Source organism: Agelaius phoeniceus, chromosome 11 (assembly GCF_051311805.1).
Source record: "Agelaius phoeniceus isolate bAgePho1 chromosome 11, bAgePho1.hap1, whole genome shotgun sequence".
In the NCBI taxonomy this organism is placed as follows: Eukaryota; Metazoa; Chordata; class Aves; order Passeriformes; family Icteridae; genus Agelaius; species Agelaius phoeniceus.
The window spans coordinates 11,424,138-11,442,755 of record NC_135275.1 but is presented as its reverse complement, the minus strand read 5'-3'; the positions used below and the strand labels follow the sequence as shown (position 1 = coordinate 11,442,755).

The 18,618-nt window shown below is 56.5% G+C and overlaps 2 protein-coding genes across 7 annotated transcripts in view; both read right to left on the bottom strand.

Moving 5' to 3' along the window:
- CELSR3 (cadherin EGF LAG seven-pass G-type receptor 3) overlaps nucleotides 1-9,564 on the bottom strand; it is a 31,437-nt gene extending 21,873 nt beyond the window's left edge. For 3 of the 6 annotated variants that reach the window (XM_077184334.1, XM_077184336.1, XM_077184335.1), the window contains exons 1-2: nucleotides 6,348-9,556; nucleotides 228-860 (exon numbers count right to left, since the gene is read on the bottom strand). In XM_077184334.1, the coding sequence (XP_077040449.1) occupies nucleotides 228-860; nucleotides 6,348-9,477 (3,763 nt within the window). In that variant the 5' untranslated portion in view covers nucleotides 9,478-9,556. Of the gene's footprint in view, nucleotides 1-227; nucleotides 861-6,347 lie in introns of all 6 variants that reach the window. The other 3 variants (XR_013183825.1, XR_013183823.1, XR_013183824.1) reach the window with 2 other exon arrangements.
- A 3,488-nt stretch (nucleotides 9,565-13,052) lies between these two features.
- The window catches only part of NCKIPSD (NCK interacting protein with SH3 domain), a 50,039-nt gene continuing 44,473 nt past the window's right edge, over nucleotides 13,053-18,618 (bottom strand). The window contains exons 11-13 of the mRNA XM_054639961.2: nucleotides 16,946-17,038; nucleotides 15,264-15,436; nucleotides 13,053-14,697 (exon numbers count right to left, since the gene is read on the bottom strand). Of these exons, the coding sequence (XP_054495936.2) occupies nucleotides 14,494-14,697; nucleotides 15,264-15,436; nucleotides 16,946-17,038 (470 nt within the window). The 3' untranslated portion in view covers nucleotides 13,053-14,493. The remainder of the gene's footprint in view (nucleotides 14,698-15,263; nucleotides 15,437-16,945; nucleotides 17,039-18,618) is intronic.

Sequence of the window (18,618 nt, the reverse complement as noted above, 5' to 3'; positions counted from 1 at the left end):
GGTCCCCAAGAGTCCTCCATGCTAACTCCCTACCAGACAGATTTCTATGGCAACCTCAGCCCTGCACACGCAGCACCATGGAAACACAGAGCTGGGAGCAGAGCTGGACTCTGCAGGCACAGCGAGGCTGTGACACCCACTGCCCTGGTGGGAAGAGCACCTGCTGTGGTGACAGCAGTGCCAAGGGTCGCTCCCAGCCCTCCCCCAAGGCCCAGGCCCGCACTCACCACTGAAGTGCTGGCGGCAGACGCAGGTGTACCCCCCCTCCCTGTGGGTGCAGATGCCCCCGTTGAGGCAGGGGTTGGAGTAGCACAGGTTGATCTCTGTCTCGCAGTAGTCCCCGGTGAAGCCCTGGGGGCAGCGGCAGCGCAGGCCGGCGATGGGGTGGATGGGCCGGAACAGGGTGGAGCGGGAGGCGATGAAGGGCGCCGAGCTGTCGAACTTGAGCACGGAGATGCACTTCATGTAGTTCTGGCAGGGCTCCCGCAGGCACACGTTGTCGTCAAAGGGCAGCACCTCCAGCATGGAGGTGCCTGTCAGCACCATGCGCTTCATGTACAGCTGCTCCTGCAGCTCCTCCGAGCTGAAGTAGCGCCCGCCCCAGGGCGCCAGCGCTGAGAAGCTGACGTTGAGCACCGTGCCCCCCACGTCCGTGTCGTTCTGGATGTTGAAGATGAAGATGTCCTCCTTGGGCGTCGCAAGCACGGTGGCCACTCCTTCCAGGAAGGTGGAGAGCAGCGGGGAGAGGAACCTCTCCTGCCACATGTTCTGCAGGCGCACGGTGATGCTGTTGGCCAGCATGTCCTCCGTGATGATGATCACGCGCAGGACGCACTGAGCTGTCACGCTGTGGATCCCGTCTGTGGGAGGCAACAGGAACATGCTGCAGGTCTCTGCCTGCTCTTGGAGGTCTCCTCCCTCCCAGCCCAGGGCAGAGCCCTGCGCCCCACTGTTTGACTCCTGGGTAAGGAAGCTTGGAGCCACAGCCCCAGGGGCTCGTAGGGAGCCACCTGGGATGGAGGGGCAGTGGCCGGTGTGGCTGCACCTTCTCCCCCCCATCAGGCTCTCCACTGAAAGAACTCTCAGGTTTTCTCCTTGTCCTGGATCTCGGCAGCAAACTGAGCTCTGAGGAACAAAGGTGCTCAGGAACAGAAGGAAGTCCCAGCAGGAGGTTTGGCAAACACAGAAGCTGATGCCAGGGCCTGGGGTGTTTTGCTTCCCTGCTGTGCCTTGCCTGCTTTCCCCATGCTGCCTTTTCCTGTGCTCTTCTCCTGCCATTTCCTTCCTCTCTCCTCCAGGCTCTCCCGAGCTTTTGTGCTGGTCTCCCTGCTTCCCCCCTTCTCACCATCTGCTCTGCATCTCTTCCTCTCTCAGCCCATCTCTGGTTTGTTTAATTCTCTTTAATCTCTATTTTCCTTGGAAACAAACTCCTTCCCTTTGGGATCGTGCTCCACATGAGCAATCTCGCAGGCAGGAGCAGGGCAGCGTGCAGGGACACCCGGAGGTGCAGGGACACTCGGAGCACGCCTGTCTCCTCTCTCAGCACCTTGGCCAGCAGCAGCAGCAGCTCACCCACGGCACATCGGGTGCACTCCCGGCCAGCGGCTCGGGCTGCAGGGGCACCACAGCACAGCCCAAACGGGCAGTGCTGCAGCTTCCATCCTGGCAGATCTGTGATCATGGGCCCCTGCCCCACCCCACCTACCCAGCTCCCAGAGACCCAGTGGATCCTGACACCCCAGGATACCCCAGACACCTCTGAGAGCAGCTTTGGCTGGGAGAAGCCTTCTGCTGACCCCCAGGAGAATGCCTCCTATCACCTGGTCCCCTCCTTCTGGGCTCCAGCACAGGCTCCAGCAGGCAGACCCAGGCAAGCCCACAGGCTTCAGCATGGCAAGGCAAGACTCTGCCAACCTTGGTGGCCCCAGAAATGTTCGATGGGGCTCATCAAGAACCTCACTGCTCTTGAAACGGAGCAATCCACCTTCCAGCCCATTGCCAGCACCCCAGTGCTGGTGCCCCATGGGCATTAGCAGCACACAGCTGCCACCTGTTTTTCCCACCTCCCACCCCACATTCACCTGAGAGCCTTAAACCCCCACATCTCCTTGGAAAACTGGCTCTCCATCATCATACCAACACAAAGTTACATCAGCACATCTCAACAGTGACCGCCATGACTAATCCTGGATGCCAAGCCCTGCTGTAACCTCCCCTCTGTGCTTCACCTGCTCCAACCCAGTGCAAGGAGGAGCAGCAGGATTCCTGGCACCCCAGCCAGCCCCATCCCTGACCAGGATCAGGTGTGCACATCCCTCATCCGTGCCCCAGCTTCAAGCCTCACATACAAAGCTGCCTTCACTGTTCCTCGCTTCCCTTGGCTGCTGTGCTGCAAAGCCTTTTGATTTCCCCCAGCCCTGTTTGAAGTTTGCAGTGCAGGAGGATTTACAAATTGAAACATCTCTCTTTCTTTCACCTCTCTCTACTCTTCAGAAGGTGAAAGCTTTCTAGTGACCCTGCAAATTCCTGTGCAAGCAGCAGCCTGCACACAGGGACTGGTGCTCTGGAGATAAGGCTGGCTCCAGGCTGGGGGAGCCAGTGCCAGTGCAGTCACCCAGGAGCTAATCTCCTGCAGGAAAGGGGGGCTGCTTCTCTCTGAAGTCAAACTGCTCCCAGCCCAAACGGAAGCAAGGTGAGAAAGCACCTGTCTATGTGTGAAAACACCCTGCCTGCTCTGGCACAGAGGGCAGCATGAGCAGCAGCAACAACATAGCTCCACTGAGCATCTGGTTGGACATGCCAGGGTATCCAGATCTGTCAGGGCTCAGGGCAAGGAACTGGCATCACCACCTCCATTCCCCAAGGCACATTCTCTCTGCAAGAGGCTCATGGGCTGCTGAGACCACCCCGACCCTGGGCGGCAGGAGTGTGAGGAAAGCCACAAGTCACACTGGGCATAAGATGCTCCCCAAGCCACCACCAGCCTGGCAGCTCTCCCTGAGGAGCCACCTGGTGATGCCATCACTTTGACACCAGCTCCCTTCTCCACACAGCTGGGTCGTGTCCCAGCTCTCTCCCCTCTCCTCTCCCTTTGTCCCCTCCTCTCAGTTGGCTCTCTGGTCAAGGCAAGCATGAGCTCCCTCCCCTCTCCTCTCCAGCTCCCAGCTCACCCAGAAGCAGCCACAAGGCCTGGGGACAGCTCTTGCTCTCCCCAGGGGCTGCTCAGAGCCCAGCAGATTTCTGCCTGATTTATGGCTGCTATTAAGCCTTGGCTCACACGATGCTGAGGGCATCCTGAGGCAGGCTGGAGGCCAGTAATGCCTCACAGGAGCAAGGAGCCTGTGCCTGGGGAGAAAGTGAGTTGGGGGGTACCTGATGTCTTTGGCATCACCCAGCCCAAGGCAGGACAGCCAAGCATCCCTTTCCCAGTTCCCCAGAGCAATGTGGAGCCAGGCCTGGCCCCACAGGCCTCCTCAGTAAACCCTCCTCTAACACTGTCCCACCTCAGCATCACACCCAAGGCTGCCTCCCCCCTCCAAGCAGAGGGAAGCAGATGGTTAAGAGAATGACCCGCTGCAAATGGGGAAAGAAAAAAAAATAAAGCTACCAGAAGAAAGCCCAAAGCTGGCTGGAGGCACTGACCCCCCATGGGAGGCATTTTAATCACGAATGCTCAGCCTTTCTGATTAAATCCTGTGGCTGCAGAGCTGGTGCCTGGTGAATATTCATGCAGCAGAGTGAGGAGTCCTAGAAACACAGCTACAGGGAATGGAGCAAGGAAAAGGGACAAGGGGCTCTAACCCTTGTGCTGGGCAGCATTGAGCCATTGTGTTTGCAATTCCAAGACTGACAATTACCAGCTTCAAAAGCAACGAAGCTAAAGAAGAGCTCCATGCCCTCTTCTGCTGAGTGGCAGCAACAGTGTCCAAGAGAGCAAAAGCCACTATTCTGACTGAAATGGCCACCCCAGAGGTGCACCCACGGGTGCTCTGGGGACAGACAGGGTGACTTTCATGTTTGCAGGTGAGGAACACTAAAACACTTCCAGACAGAGAAGCCAGGAAAGAGCTGGGTATCAGTATAGTGAACATTCCTCACTGCTGCTGAAGGGCTTTGGCAGACCTCTCAACATTTTGATAATATTTTACCAGTTAAGAGATCTTGAAAGTAAATCAGGCTACCTTCACCCAGCACAGAAGATGAATGCCATTCTCCTGCACCTGAGCCTCCACACTTGCCACCAAGCCCAGAGAAACCAGTCTGAAATGGTTTGAAGTCAACATGTTGTCAGTCTCTCACACTGCCCTGATTTCAGAGTGCTGCTGGCCATGGACAGCCCCTCCATCCCACTGTCCTGCATCCTCAGCAGCCAAGAGCAGATTTTACCAGCCAGAAGTGTCCTGTGAGAAGCTGAGGTCAGTTTTGAGGCTATCAGCCCTGCTGGAAAGGCACTGGTTTGTGATGGCCCAAGTCTTCTGCCTCCTACAAGGGGCTGAGCTAAGAATACACACAGCTCACAGGCAGGCAAAATGGCCCCTTGCCCTGTGTTTTAGGGGGATTCAGCCTCCCTGAAATGCACCATTAAGGCAGGGATTCAGTGGCCTCCTAGGATGCTGACCCTTGGGGCACCCACGTAGCTGCTCCTGCTGTCTCCCAGCAGCAGGGAGGTGCTCTGTCAGGCAGTGTCTGGGGCAGACAATGCAGCCAGGGCTGACTGTCCTGGCTGCCAGCTCTGCACACCCACCCTGCTCTGCACACAGCGACAGCACGGGGCCGCGGAGCTGCCAGCTGGGCGGGGGGCTTCCAACAACAAAGACTGAAAAACCAAACTAGACCTCCACCTCACAGCCAATATAAAAGCCAACAAAAGGCTCATTTCCCAGCATCTCACTTCCCTCGCCAGAACAGCTCTTCCCCTTCCATCTTCTCCCCTCCTTGAGCACACCTCTCCCATTCTCCCTTCCCGCTGGAAGATGACGACATTCTAATTGCAAGGGCCCCCTTGCCACGAGGCGGCTCATACAGGACTCCAGGATGTGATTGTCTCCTGCCTTTGTGCAGGGTTAAGTGTGTGAGGAGGCAGGGCTTGCATAAACATACTGGGGCAGAAGCTGGAAAGGTCAAAACCACCCCCACCTCCAGCAAGGGGCTGCAGCCGCTCTCAGCCAGCCCTGCGGCTACAATTACCCCCACAGAGCCCCAGCCCACTGCCAGGCTGCTGCTGCTCATGCAGGATTGCCTTGGACAGGTCTCCTTTTAGAGCCCTCACTCCATCTTTTGAAAGAAATCCTCCTCTCACAGAATAAGCCGGACTGAGAGAGCTAAAAGGGAAGGCAGCTGGTAGCCGATGGTCAGGGGAGCATCACAATTTAGAGCACGGCTCCCCAGGCACTCCTGGCAATTCAGTGCCAATTCCTGGCCCCTCCAGAGAGGGTTCTTGCTCTCCCTCCTGCAGCCACTCCATGGTTCAGCAATGGACAGATGCCTCCATTTCAGATCATGCTAAGAAAGGCTAGCGGTGAAGGCAAAGCTCAGGCTCTGGGAGCTCCAGGTCCAAACCCTGCTTGCCCATGGTCCATCTTTGTCCTGACCTCAGCTGGGCTAGAGGGCACCCGACACCCCACAAAGCCACCCCTAGCTACAGCTAGCATCTGCATTTGGACACCCCAACACAAAACACTATGCAAGAGTTCCAGGCACTGCACTCAGGCTTATCACAGCTGTCCCCTAAACACTGAGTTGGCTGCAGAAAGGTGGTACTAGGCTTCAGAAGCCACCCTGCAAAGCAAGTGCTGGCAGGTGCCACAGCCAGAGTCCGGACTGAACTGTTTGCTGCTGGCAGATGGGTGTTTAAGAAGGCTCCTTCTGCAATGAGCTCAGTCCCTCCCTCCTGTGCAGAGCCAGGGAAGCACTCAGTCCCGGCAGAGGGAAGAGCCACCTGGGCTTGGGAGCAAGGCAGTGTAACCAGCCCCTGGGCCAGCAGCCTGGCCATCCTGGGAACTGCCTCTTTCATGGGCCAGCACCCCATGGGACACACACAGTCTGGCTGGCTACAACACCTCCAAAGGTGCCTCACTAGCAGCCAGAAGTGATCTCACAGCTCAGTAACGATGCTTTGTTCTTGCAGACCATTTCCAGCCTTGCCCCCTTTACGGAGCACTGCTCAGCAGCCTGCCTCCCATGCCACTCCTCACACCACTCCACTAGAACCCTCTGTCTGGAATGGACCCCCAGTCCAAACCTTGTTAGCAGTCCCCACCCCCAATGCACAATGGGCTGCCCCAGAGGGACCTCGCAGAGCCCCCCAAAGGTACTGTACCAAAGATTCAATGATTTGCACTCCCTACCTGTGACAGTCACCAGCATGGAGGCCACAAGCGGACGGTTGTTGTCCAGCTTGCGGCTCAGCCTCAGCTCCCCGCTCGACTGATTTACAATCAACAAGTGCAGCTCATTTCCCCGCTCAAAGGAGTAGAAGAGGTGGTCAGATGCATCTGGGTCATACGCTGGGACCTTCCCTATGACCCCTGAGGGGAAGGTGTTGGATTTATTTGACACGTAGTTATTGAACAGGATTTGGAAGTTCTTCAGAACAGGGCTGTTGTCATTCTGGTCAAGGAGTTTGATGTGGACTGTAGCTCTGCTGACCAGAGGGGCAGAGGTGGCCTGCACTACAATCACATATTCGGATTTTGTCTCATAATCCAAGTCTATCAAGGCTGTGAGCTCCCCAGAAAAAATGTCCATCTGGAATATCTCGGGGATGTTGCCTTCCACAATTTGGTACATAATCTGGGCATTGGGTCCCTCATCCGGGTCAACAGCTGTGATTTGGGCCACCACAGAGCCTACAATGCTGTTCTCCTTCACCAGGACCTCAAACTCTTCAGCAGGAAAGACAGGAGCATTGTCATTGACATCCTGAACGGTGACCTGGATGTGGACGGGAGTTCTCTGAGGGGGGATGCCCCTGTCCACAGCGTAGGCAGTCAGTTCGTAGACAGGAACGCTCTCGCGGTCCAGCCTGCGCACGGTGCGAATGATGCCCGAGGTGGGCTCTATGGTGAAGTCTCCATCCCCGTCCTCCCCATTCTGGAAGGTGTACTGCACTCGCCCGTTGGTGTGGGCATCCCGGTCGGTGGCAGAGATCTGGAGCACGCTGGTGAAGGGAGGTGCATCCTCAGAGATCACGCCCTGGTAAAGAGGGCTAACAAACTGGGGGGCATTGTCATTAACGTCATTCACCATGATTTCAACATACGTGGTGTCTGCCTTCTGGGGGATCCCATTGTCCTTGGCAGTGATAGCCAATGTATAGGTGACCTGGTCCTCATAGTCCAGTTGTGCCTGGAGGGTGATGGCCCCAGAGTCTGGGTCAATACGGAACTGAGGGACATTGTCTTCCAGGTAGTAGGTGATGCGGGCGTTCTCCCCCACGTCATCGTCCGTGGCACTGATCACCACCACGGTGCTGCCCACAGGCCGGTCCTCGTTGATGCTCACGGAGTAGTGGGCACTCTGGAACACAGGCCGGTGCGTGTTGGCATCGGTGATGTTGATGTGAACGTGGCAGTTGTCACGCAGGGTGCGGTCAGAGGCCGTCACCGTGAGCACATAGCGCCTCTCCTGCTTGTAGTCCAGCGGCAGAGACAGAGTGATGAGCCCCAGCCCTCCCTGCGTGCTGATGGAGAAGCGGTTCCGTGTGTTGCCCCCTGTGATCTGGTACGTGATGGCACTGTTCACGTCCCGGTCCACTGCCGTGACGCTGAGGACGCTGGTGCCCACAGCCGCGTCCTCGTTCAGGCGGATGAAGTATTCCTTCTGGGTGAACTCGGGGCGGTTGTCGTTGACATCCATGACAGTGATGGTGACGCTGGCCGAGGCGGATAAAGACGGAGAGCCATGGTCATGAGCCTCTACCCCAAAAAAATAGTGCTCGACCGATTCCCGGTCCAAGGGCCCACTGACTGTGATCCACCCCGTGGCACTGTTCACCACAAAGGGTGTGTCAGCCGACACCCCTGTCAGTTTGTACTCCAGGCGGGAGTTCTCGCCGTAGTCTGCATCCACGGCCTGGATGTGGATGACAGAGTGGCCCAGGGGAGCATTCTCCAGGACAGAGATTTGAAAAGGGGTGCTGACAAAAATGGGGGCATGGTCATTGATGTCCACCACCTGGATGCTCGCCATGCCAGTGTTGTTAGAAAGAGGAGGACGCCCTGCATCCTGAGCCCGGATCCTCAGGGCGTACTCCCGTTCCACCTCAAAATCCAGGGGGGCCACCACCTGTATTTCCCCAGTGACACTGTCAATGGAGAACTGGCCCCTACTGTTCCCGCTGATGATGTTGTAGTGCACCAGCGCGTTGTTGTCCTTGTCCAGGTCTGTGGCGGTGACACGCAGGATCTCGGTGTGGGGCCGTATGTCCTCCCTCACTTGGACAATGTAGCGCTTCTCACTGAACTGAGGGATGTTGTCATTCTCATCAAGGACCGTGATGTAGACCTTGACAGTGGCGGAGCGGGGTCCTGGCTCCCTGCCCTGGTCGTTGGCTTCCACCACCAGCGAGTACTTCTCCATCTTCTCCCTGTCCACCGGCCCGCTGGTGGTGATGAGGCCGGAGCGGGGATCAATCTCAAAGATGTCATGGGCAGCCCGTTCATTGACAAAGCGGTAACGGATGTTGGCGTTGGGCAGGGAGTCGACGTCGGTGGCCCGCAGTTGCAGGATGGGGTATCCCTCCTCAACGTTCTCCCGGATGGTCTCCCGGTACTCGCCCTGCTCGAAGACGGGGTCGTGGTCGTTGCGGTCAGCCACAGTGATGGCCACCATGGTGGTGGCGGAGAGCCGCGGTGCCCCGTGGTCAGTGGCCGTCACTCGGAAATAGTGCAGGTCCATGCTCTCGCGGTCCAGGGCCTGGGTGGTGGAGATGAGCCCGGCCCGCGGGTCGATGCTGAACAGATCCCGCGAGCGGCTGTTCATCAGCGCGTCCATGGAGTACACCAGCCGCCCCGCCTCGCCCCCGTCGGGGTCCTGGGCCGTCACCGCCACCACCGCCGTCCCCGCCGGCTGGTTCTCCGCCACCTCCGCCTGGTAGTTGTACTGGGGGAACAGCGGGTGGCGGTTCGGTGCTGCGCGCCGGCCCCGCCGCCACGGGGCCGGCGCCGGGACCGAGGGCAGCGGGCGCGGCTGGGCGGCGCGGGGCGCGCAGCGCGGCGGGGACCGGCGGCGCGGCGCCGGGGGCAGCCCCGGGGGCACGGCCGGCGCCCGGCACGGCACGGCGGCGGGACAGCCCCAGCGGGCTGCCGGTCCCCAGCCTGCCGGCGGCGGCGGCGCGGTGGCCCCCAGCCCGGAGGGGAACAAAGGGAGCAGCAGGAGCGGTAGCAGCACCAGCAGTAGCGGCGGCGGCGGCGGCTCCCGGCGGCGGCGGCAGCAGGAGCGGCTCGGGGCGGCCACCGGCTCCTCCGCCGCTGCCATGGTGCCTCGGCGGCCGCCGCCCGGCCCGGGCGCACGGCGATGGGCTCGGCGCCGCCCCCGCTCGCGCCGGCGATGGCCGCCCCCTGCCCCGCCGCCGCCGCCGCTGCTGCCGGGGGTGGTGGCGGCTCCTCCCGCAGCCCCAACATGGCTCCCGCCGCCCCGCCCCGCCGCGCCCCCGCCCGCCCTGCGCCGCCATCTTGAGCGCGGGCGGCCGGGCCGGGCCGTGCCGGGCGCTCCGGGCGGAACGCGCGGCTCCGTGCCGGGCACGGCGGGGAGGCCACCGCCGGCCCTGGAGCGGCGTGTGCCGCCCACGAGCAAACTCGCGGGCTCAGCGCTGCCGGACGGGTCTTTGCGAGGGGCTGCACCGCCCGGCCCCGGGTGAGCGGCTCCCGGAGCATCCCTGCCAAAGCTGCAGCGCCCGCGGACACCGAGACACCGTGCATACAGCACGCACCTGCTGAGCCCACCGACCCTGCGGCTCTGCTGGTGCACCCGGGGCCAGAACGGGACCGTGCCACCGCCAGCGTCCCCAGGGCCAGGCTGCGCCCCCTGCCCGAGCAGAGCCCGCGGGCACGGCTGCCCTGCCGGCGGCACAAAGGGCGAGGCAGCAGAGTGCCAGCAGGCAGGTCGGGCGGGAGGCACTGCCGTGCCTTGGCAGCCCCACGGGCCCCTTCCACCCCCCATGGCCATCAGGCAGCAGCACCACGTTGGGGATCTCTGCAAGGATGGGCTTTCCTGTGTGAATGAGGACAGGCTTCCCTGTGTCCCCCTCCTCCAGGCGGTGCAAGCGGTGTCCCAGCCCAGCCCCTGCCACCCAGCTCCCCACCCATGGGCATCCAAGTGCATGGTACAAATTCAGCTATCCCACTCTTCTTCCCTGACACAGACCCCAGCTGCCAACACCCACAAGGTGTGGCACCATCACCAGGGGGAAAGTTGCAGATTTTGCTTCCTGCATCCCTGATATGAAAAAAAACCAACAACCAACCTTATATTTTTCCAAGGAAAATTCAGTTTGAGGCCCTTGCATTACGGTGATTCATTAATGCATCATCCTCATAATTTAGCTGTTGGTTTGATTCAATCAACTAATACCTCATCCTAATCCACTGGAGCTCATAACAGGCTTTAGGTCCTCATTAGTGTTTTGCATGCCATGGTAGAGGGACATCCTTGTCCACGTCCTGCTGAAGGAGAGGGCACACTGGGGCAAATGCTAGGGAAGAAAGAACCATGTCAGGGAGGAAAATAGAGCAAATCTGGGAGATGGGGGGAGTTTAGGGTGGGGCAGGGAAGGGCAGGGTATACGTGGGACACACTGTGCCTCCATGCACATCCTAGCTCCAAAGAGGCCCTCCCAGCACCTGCAGAAGCCAAGGCCTGGCCAGCACTGGGGAAGCCACAGGGTGGGCAGAGCAGGCAGGGCTTGTCCTTGCCCTGTTGCATGTGCTGACCATGTGTTGTAGGACATGACAGGACGTACCAGGTATTCCCTGAAGTGGGGGGCAGTTGCAGCTCAGCATGTGCCACAGAGAAGTTCCCCTGGTGCTTACACAATGCTCAAGGCTGACACCCAGTGAATGTGGATGTCTAACCCCTGGAGAAGCCAACATGGTAATTTATGAGCTCCATAGGATGGGTAAGCTGCTGTGATTAACTCCTGAACCACAACATAACACCTCTTGGGTGGTGAGCACCAGCACTGACAGGGCTGTGGCCATACCAGCCATGGGCATACTGTGCTCTTGGGGGATATATGTTGTCCCCTACAGACCCTTAATTATCCACTTAAGCCCTCTCAGTGCTGTTAGGATAGTGCCAGAGCAGCCCTGGCCCTGCACACAGCTCACCCAAGAAACCTCATTTAACACAGAGCAGCTCATCACTCACGTGCAACAGGAACATGCTGGCTGATCATACATCACACCTCCTCAAACTGGGGCTGTGCCATCAGGAAACCAAATCAGGAGAGAGGCAATACTTCTTAAAAGTAATGAAGGCTTTCAAGTTTATTTGTTCTAATTACCCAGCTGACAGCTCAGGGGAGGAGGAGAAAATTATCAGGGTATTACTGCCACAAAATAGTTGTAATTGAATCATTCCAGACAATAAAGCAGAAGCGCAGGTCACAGGCAACGTGTCACTCCCCCCGCGCCAGCCACCAACACCTCAGTGTTGCACCACAATAAAAACACCAATACAAGGAGACACTGCTCTAATTGTGCATTATTACAGCCAACAATCTCGAGCGTCTCACCTACATGGAGAGCAGGATCTGCTGAGCAGGCTGGGGACAGTGAGTTCACATGCTGCAGTTTGATTCCCTGTGATGGGTGAAGGCCTCTCCTGTGCAGCAGGTGCATCTCTCTGGCTGGACTCCCCAGCCAGCTGCCCCCAGCTCTTCCAGCCCTTGGCTGCGGTGGCAGCAGGGTGCTGGGGCAGAGGGTGCTACGCTACTGTGCAGCTGGGACAGGGTGAGCAACCCCATGCACAGCAATGGCTCGGGGATGCCAATGGGAGCCACCAGCTCTGCAGTCTGGGCTCCTGGCACACAAAGCCACGGGTCCTGCCACTGCTGGGTTTGCCTGGCACAGCAAAGCCTGTGCTGTGTCACTGAGGGCAAGTGCCAGGTGAACATCTCACCACAGCAGCATGTCATGGCCAACAACAAGCCCCAGCAGCACTGGGAAGCAAGCCGAGGCTGGCACAGGGGCACACGAAACCATGTGCTGCACAGAGCAATGGGGCACAGGAGAGCCACCTTGGGGGACACACCAGTGAGCACTGGCAGCCCTTATGTGTCACAACTGAGCCAGGTGTGCAAACTGCGCCCATCAAGACCACATGCCTGGGGACTTTGGAGACACAGGCCAAAGAGGCAGGAGCTGGGACAGTGCTGGCCCTGATTCTGCAGGTAGCTGAGTTTGATGCCATCCCTATGTTTGGAGTGGCACAGCTTGCACCTGGCACTTACACCCCTGCCCTGGCAGGGCTGTGCCCGTGGCCTGGCTGGCTCCCTTGGCACAGAGCCAGGAGCAGACATCAGTTTCCTGCTGCCAACCTGGTGCTCTGCCCCGTGTCTGCTATCCTCCCCTGCAGAACCCCTGCCATCCCAGCAGCCCAGCGCTGCAGGCACGGGCTGAGCTTTGGGAGCACACATCCACAGCCAAAGCACGATTCATTACACTCGGTACAGACCATTAAACCCTTCCCTGCCCAGGCTGGCTGCCGGGGCAGCTCTGCTGGGAGCCAGCTGAGGCTGCATGTACCTTGTGGGAAGTGAACTGTGAGTCCAGCTCTGCCAAACTCTTCATGTGGAGCAGCGATGCTGGGCAGGCCCCAGGAATGATGGCTGTGCCCCTAGCAAGGGCTGCTGCCCTCCACCCTTCCTTGTCAGCCAGCAACATGGTAGCAAAAGACAAGGCAAGAAGCTGAATAAGGGAAAACAACTGCATTACTCCCATTTGGAGATCAGTACCTACTGCTCTGCCTCTGTGGGCAGCAGGCATCCAACCACTCCTGATGCTTTGGTGCCCCCACAACAGGACTGGCAGGCAGGGCTACACTCACAGAAGTCCAGTTTAAGACATTTTTATTCTTCTGCAGGTTACACTTAGTGTTTAAGAAAATACAGGATCCCTTTTGACATTCATACATTTTTACAGGGAAAAAATAGGTTTCTCTACTAGGGTGGTTATTAAGCTTGGGCATTCCCAGGCTGACTTCCTTGCCCCCCCTTGGCTGCCAGGCCAACACCCTCTCTTCTCAAAGCATCACTGCCCTAGAGGCCAGTCCAGGCCTGCAGAGCTTGTGTCATCCCCTCAAGCTAACAAAAAAAAGTAATTAAAGTAAATACAGTGCTCAGTATTTCCAGTTTCACAGCTCCTACACTGGCTACTGCAAAAGAAGACCTGGAGACAGGGAGTGACCACACTGTGCACACAAATATCTAAGAGACCCATGTTAGTGTGTGTGACTATCTGGACCAGGGAAGCAGGTTAATCCCGTTTGCTAGAAACCTAGAGGAAATAAAAATAAGGGTTCCCCACAATTAGCATAGTCACAAACAGCTACTGGACACCAGGCTCACGCTGCCTCTGATGCTGCCAGGGGACAGGGGGGGCAGCGAGGCAGAGCTACTACGAAGCTCAAGGCAGGAAATGCACGCGCTGCACGACCCGAGCGCGCCTGCCCAAGGGCAGCCCCTCTGCTCCAGGCAATGCTGCAACAGAGGTGGCAAGGGGCAGCTTCACTTGGCAGGACACGGCTTTGTGCTGTGTCCAGCCAAGGGCTTCCTAAGGGCAGTGTCATCCACGTGGCTCTTACTTCTAGGCTGCCACAGTGTGCAAGAAATTCAGATTTAAACATCACTATAGAAAGCAGATTGAAAAGCAGCTGCTGGGGTAAGACCTCCACGACCCAAGGTGGGCTGCTGCCCAGAGGCAAAGCTGAAGGCTAGGAGGGAGCAAAAGGCTCACTAGACGAGGCGTTAGACAGCGAGCAGCTACTTTCCCTTGGCAGGGCTGCAGCACATTGGCACTAGCAGCAGGAAACAAAACAGATGTTACAAAAGCTTCTTCCAAGCACCAGCGGACTCCACTTGGTCACTGCGGGGAGAGAGACGCACATGGAAAAGAAGTGATACTCTAAGGCAAAGGCCTTTCTCTTCAGGACCTCGGGACACCAGTGCAGCTAAACATCCCCCCATGCTGGCTGCTAAGCCCCCACAAGCTCTCTGCCCTTCCCACCAACACCAGCTGCCCAAATAGCTCCTGCTGAGTCTTGCAGGCAAACCATGTGCCAGCGCCCACCCTGCCCCAGGCACCAGGCCCCGGGGGCACCCCTCACCCTCTCTGCCACTGGCGCTTCCACAGGGCTGGAGAACACTGTCCCAACCTTAGGCCTCACACAGAGGGATGTAAGGTATGAGCTGTACTGGGAGGGAATGGGGACAAAGTGTCAACAAAAGACATAGTCCATCCAAGTGGATCAGACTCCAGTCCAAGCTGAGGAGCATTAGCTGGTACCAGAAGAGATTTCTGGGAACTCCTTATAAATCTCCAAGATGATCAGTTTCTCCATCTGGCACTGCTGGTCCTCCTCCTCCTCGCCCAGGATGCGCTGCAGGATGCCCTGCAGGTCAGTGAGGCGGTGCTGGTGCTGCAGATAGGGCGTGGAGCGGATGATGGCATGCATCAGGGACAGATACTCCATCCTCAGCTGCCAGGTGGGAGGGGAGACAAAACACAGAGCACAGTGAAAGATTTGAAGCGAGGTAAACAAGTATGCCAGCATCCATGACAGCATGAGCACAGGAAAACAGCTGTTTGCTGCTGCACCATCAACCAGAGCACAACTCCAGAGGCACCTGCTTTTCCTTAAGTATCATTAGTAACTATGGAAAACTCTGCTTTTCCCACAGCAAGAGTGCTGCTCCTCCCCTGGCCTTGAACACATGCACATCCCCCACCTCTTGCAACAGCAAACAAAAGAGATTCCTCCTACTACTACTCACAGAGGGTCTCTCTTCCCAAAGGTCCCTGGTCAGAAGTGTGCAGACCACCAGAAGCCTGGCAGATCTTTCTTCAGCTATGCTGGTGTGCTGGGCAGGATAAATCCTCCCTTCCTTCTCAGCTCCCAAGGTTGATTTAAGCACCCAGAAATGTTGTGCCCACCCCAGAACTCTGCTCTTGCCTGCACCAGCAGCCCCCATGAGGGGCCAGGACAAACACCATTGCTCTGGGACTGTGCTCCCTTCCCCAGTGCCTGTGAGTTACTGTGAGCACCTTGTCTCCGGGGGAGAGATCCGCAATCTGCCGCACCAGGATGTCGATCAGGACCATCATGTCTGTGTGATAGAAGATGCTGGCTGTATCCTTGCTGGCAAAGATATCCTGCAGAAACTTCAGCACTGAGTGTGGTGGCTGAGGCTGATGCTTGAAGATGCAAACTGGATCATCTGGGGGAGGCAGGGACACTGCTGAGCCACACGCTCCCCGCTGCCCCTCTGCTCCATCCTCAGTGCACTTCCCCTCATTAGACCCTTTAGAGAGGAGGCTGCCCTGCCAGCCACTCCCTGCCCATGGATAGCTTTGGTGCTCAAAGATGTGTAATCAGGATGGCAGCTCTGCAGGCTACCAAGATGAGAGCAAACTCATTACGATGAGCATTAATCACTGTTTATGTTTCACTGACCATCCCAGGTGAGAGCACATTAGCACACTGCCTCTCAGTATCTCCTGTTTTTGCTCAACAGCCACCACTCATTTTCTCCCTGGTTTATTAAGAGGGGTCCAATAACCTCTCTGAAAAGCCCATCAGAGCCTGTACCAAAAACAAGCTTTCACCAGAGACCAGGCTAGTACTGTTCCAGAAGCAAGAAAAGAAACACTTCCAGGTTGAAATGAGCCACCACATCCTGTTCTCTTGCAAAACACATCCCTGCAGACTCCAAGAGGGGCTCTGGGCCATGGCAGCTCCTCCAGCAGTTGTCAGGAAGGCGGGCAAAACAGAAGCATCTTCATTAGGTTGTGGCCCCCCTTTTTCTTCTCCCAGCTCCTCACTGTAAGGTGATCTCTGCAGGGAATCTGGCAGGGAAAGGGCTAAACAAAGGCTTTGGGAGGAGGCCAGACAGAAGAGCACCGAGGTGCCTGCTGCCCTCAAGCTGATATAGTGTGGAGACAGTGATTTGCAGCCCCAAAGAGAACTAAAGCCAGAGTAAGATGAGCTGCATGCATCACAGGATGGGTTATTTCCAGCAGCTCAACAAAATGATTTCTCTCAGGCAGCAAAGCTCCTGTGCTCCAGAAGGTATTAGCAAGCACAATAGTGGCCTGCAGCACAGGCTGAAAGATCTGGCACCACTCTTCCTGCAGAGATCTCCAGCGTTCCAGCAATCTGCTCTGCAACAGCTCTACAAGTACACTGGATTTCACTCCATGCCTGAAGCAGACACAAGGCTAACCCTCTGCTGGCAATTCAGAAATGGAAAGTTCCACTCCAAGCAGCGTTTCTGAAGACAAAAGCTCCCTCTGCATCTGTCCCCCAGGGCAGATGTTTGCCAGCACAGGCAGAGGTTTCTATGCCAGCACACACTGAGTCCTCTGCCTGTCCAAGGACAGAAGCGGCCCAGGACCAGCTTTCCTCCCAGACAAGAGCTTGCCCATGGCAGCTGGTCCATGCTCTGAGATGGAGCTGATCTGACACAGAAGTATGGAAATGGCAGCCCCTCCTCTGTCCCTAGATGCCATTAGCCATTACCTTATTCCTTGTGCAGCTCCGTCCTCAGCAATGCAGACTGTCACCCTCACAAACTCACCAAGAAGCAGCACAGCACAGCCTGAGCTGACAGCTCCTCAGCCACCTGCACCCCTGACATCCTACCCTGTAAGGAGCATGGCCATGTATCCCCAAGGATCTCTGTGCACCCCCTGCCAGGCATGTAACAGTGCCACACACACACTCTCACCTCCTCTGTTCAGCAGCAGCAGCAGCTTCTCTGTGAAAGTCTTCACGTTGGAGTGCTTGCTTATTGTAGTCATGATCACACTGTGTTCTGGAACTAAAAAAGAAACCTGTTCAGCCTCTCACTTTTCTCCTGAAGACCATGGTGATAAAAACACACAATGGGTGGCCCCTATTTAACATCAATACTCTGGGGTGCTTTGGGGAACCAGAGTCTATCAGGGCTACAAAAAGTTTCAGGCCACAGAGTGGGTGGGCAGGGAGAGAGAAGGCGAAATAAAGTGGAAACAGCACATGAAACACTTGCAATTTGGTGGTTTCTCCATATATCTGATTCATGTGTGGGTTCCCAACTTGCCAGCCAAACACTGGGAAAATACCTTGCAAAGGCTTTATGTTGTTAAACATTACCTCTGCTCACAACCCTCTGCAGCCAAGGGCTCCATTCCTTGGTACCTTCTTCCTTCCTACCAGCAGTACCCTTCTGGAACTTAGAGTCTTATGAGTTCTCCTAAGAAGGGTCCCAGGAGCATCCCAGAAGAGAAAAGTTTTTCCCAGCACTCAGCACTGTGCAAGGCCACAGGCTGAAGACTTCTAGGAACTCTCCCCCTGCCTGGTCTGGGAGTGATTAGCTGAAAAATACATTTACCCTAGCAGAGCTTTTGTGTGTGAGTGTGCACGCTCAATCACATAAACAGCTCAGTGTGGCTATTTCTGTGGCCTGTAATATTTCACAGGCTGCAGAGTGTTTCAGGATCCTGAAGGCCATCAATATAATATGCATTTAGGAGAGGTTTTGAACTAATGCTGTACGACTGAACTGCATGACAGATGAATCTTGAAGACATAGGGATAAAAATTCAATCCACCAATAAGCAATGTGAACATCATTTAACATGTTCTTAGCATCAGAGAACAAGTCACTGCTCTCAGCTATGCCCCAGGTGGGCAATAATCCCCAGAAACACACTGCCTGTCATGCATTACTGCCTAATTACAGTAGCCAGCAAGGATATGGGCAAGTGTGGGAAGGGGTAATGAATGAAAGCAGCAGAGATATACTTAATCAGTTTCTGTGCACTCAACTTTCACAGGAAATTAGAAGCATTTTAATGACTCACAACCCAAAATAACAGGTAAATTACTGGACATATTGTTGCTGCTTTATCCCCCCCTCTCTCCAAAAAATCAAGGATAATGTCATGAAGTAGATCAAGGGTAAATAATTAACTAAAGACAATTGGAACAACAGGAGACTGGGTTAAGGAATGGCCTCTTTTAGCAGGACCTGGAACTACACTCCAATATTCCAACAGGCTTCAAAATGTGCAGGCAGAGAGAAGGAAGATGCTCTTCCCTAAAGACTTGATCTGCTGTCTGTCCTCGTGGAGCTCAGCAGGGCAGGGAGGAGAGAAACAAGGGCAAAGAGGGGAGAGCACATCTCAGGCCAATGCTGAAGAGCCTGGCCTCAACAGCTTGGCACTGAATGAGCTTCTGACAGTGTGGACAGGGAAGCAGAAGCTTTGCCAAGACTTGCAGAAGGCAGAGGACTTTTGTTGTGAGCTAGTATTGAGAAATGCCCACTGAAGCATCTTCTCTCCCAGGTCACCCATGCCTATAAATTAACCCCACTCATGCTCTGCCAGTACACCCCAACAACTCTTTTGACTGGGCACT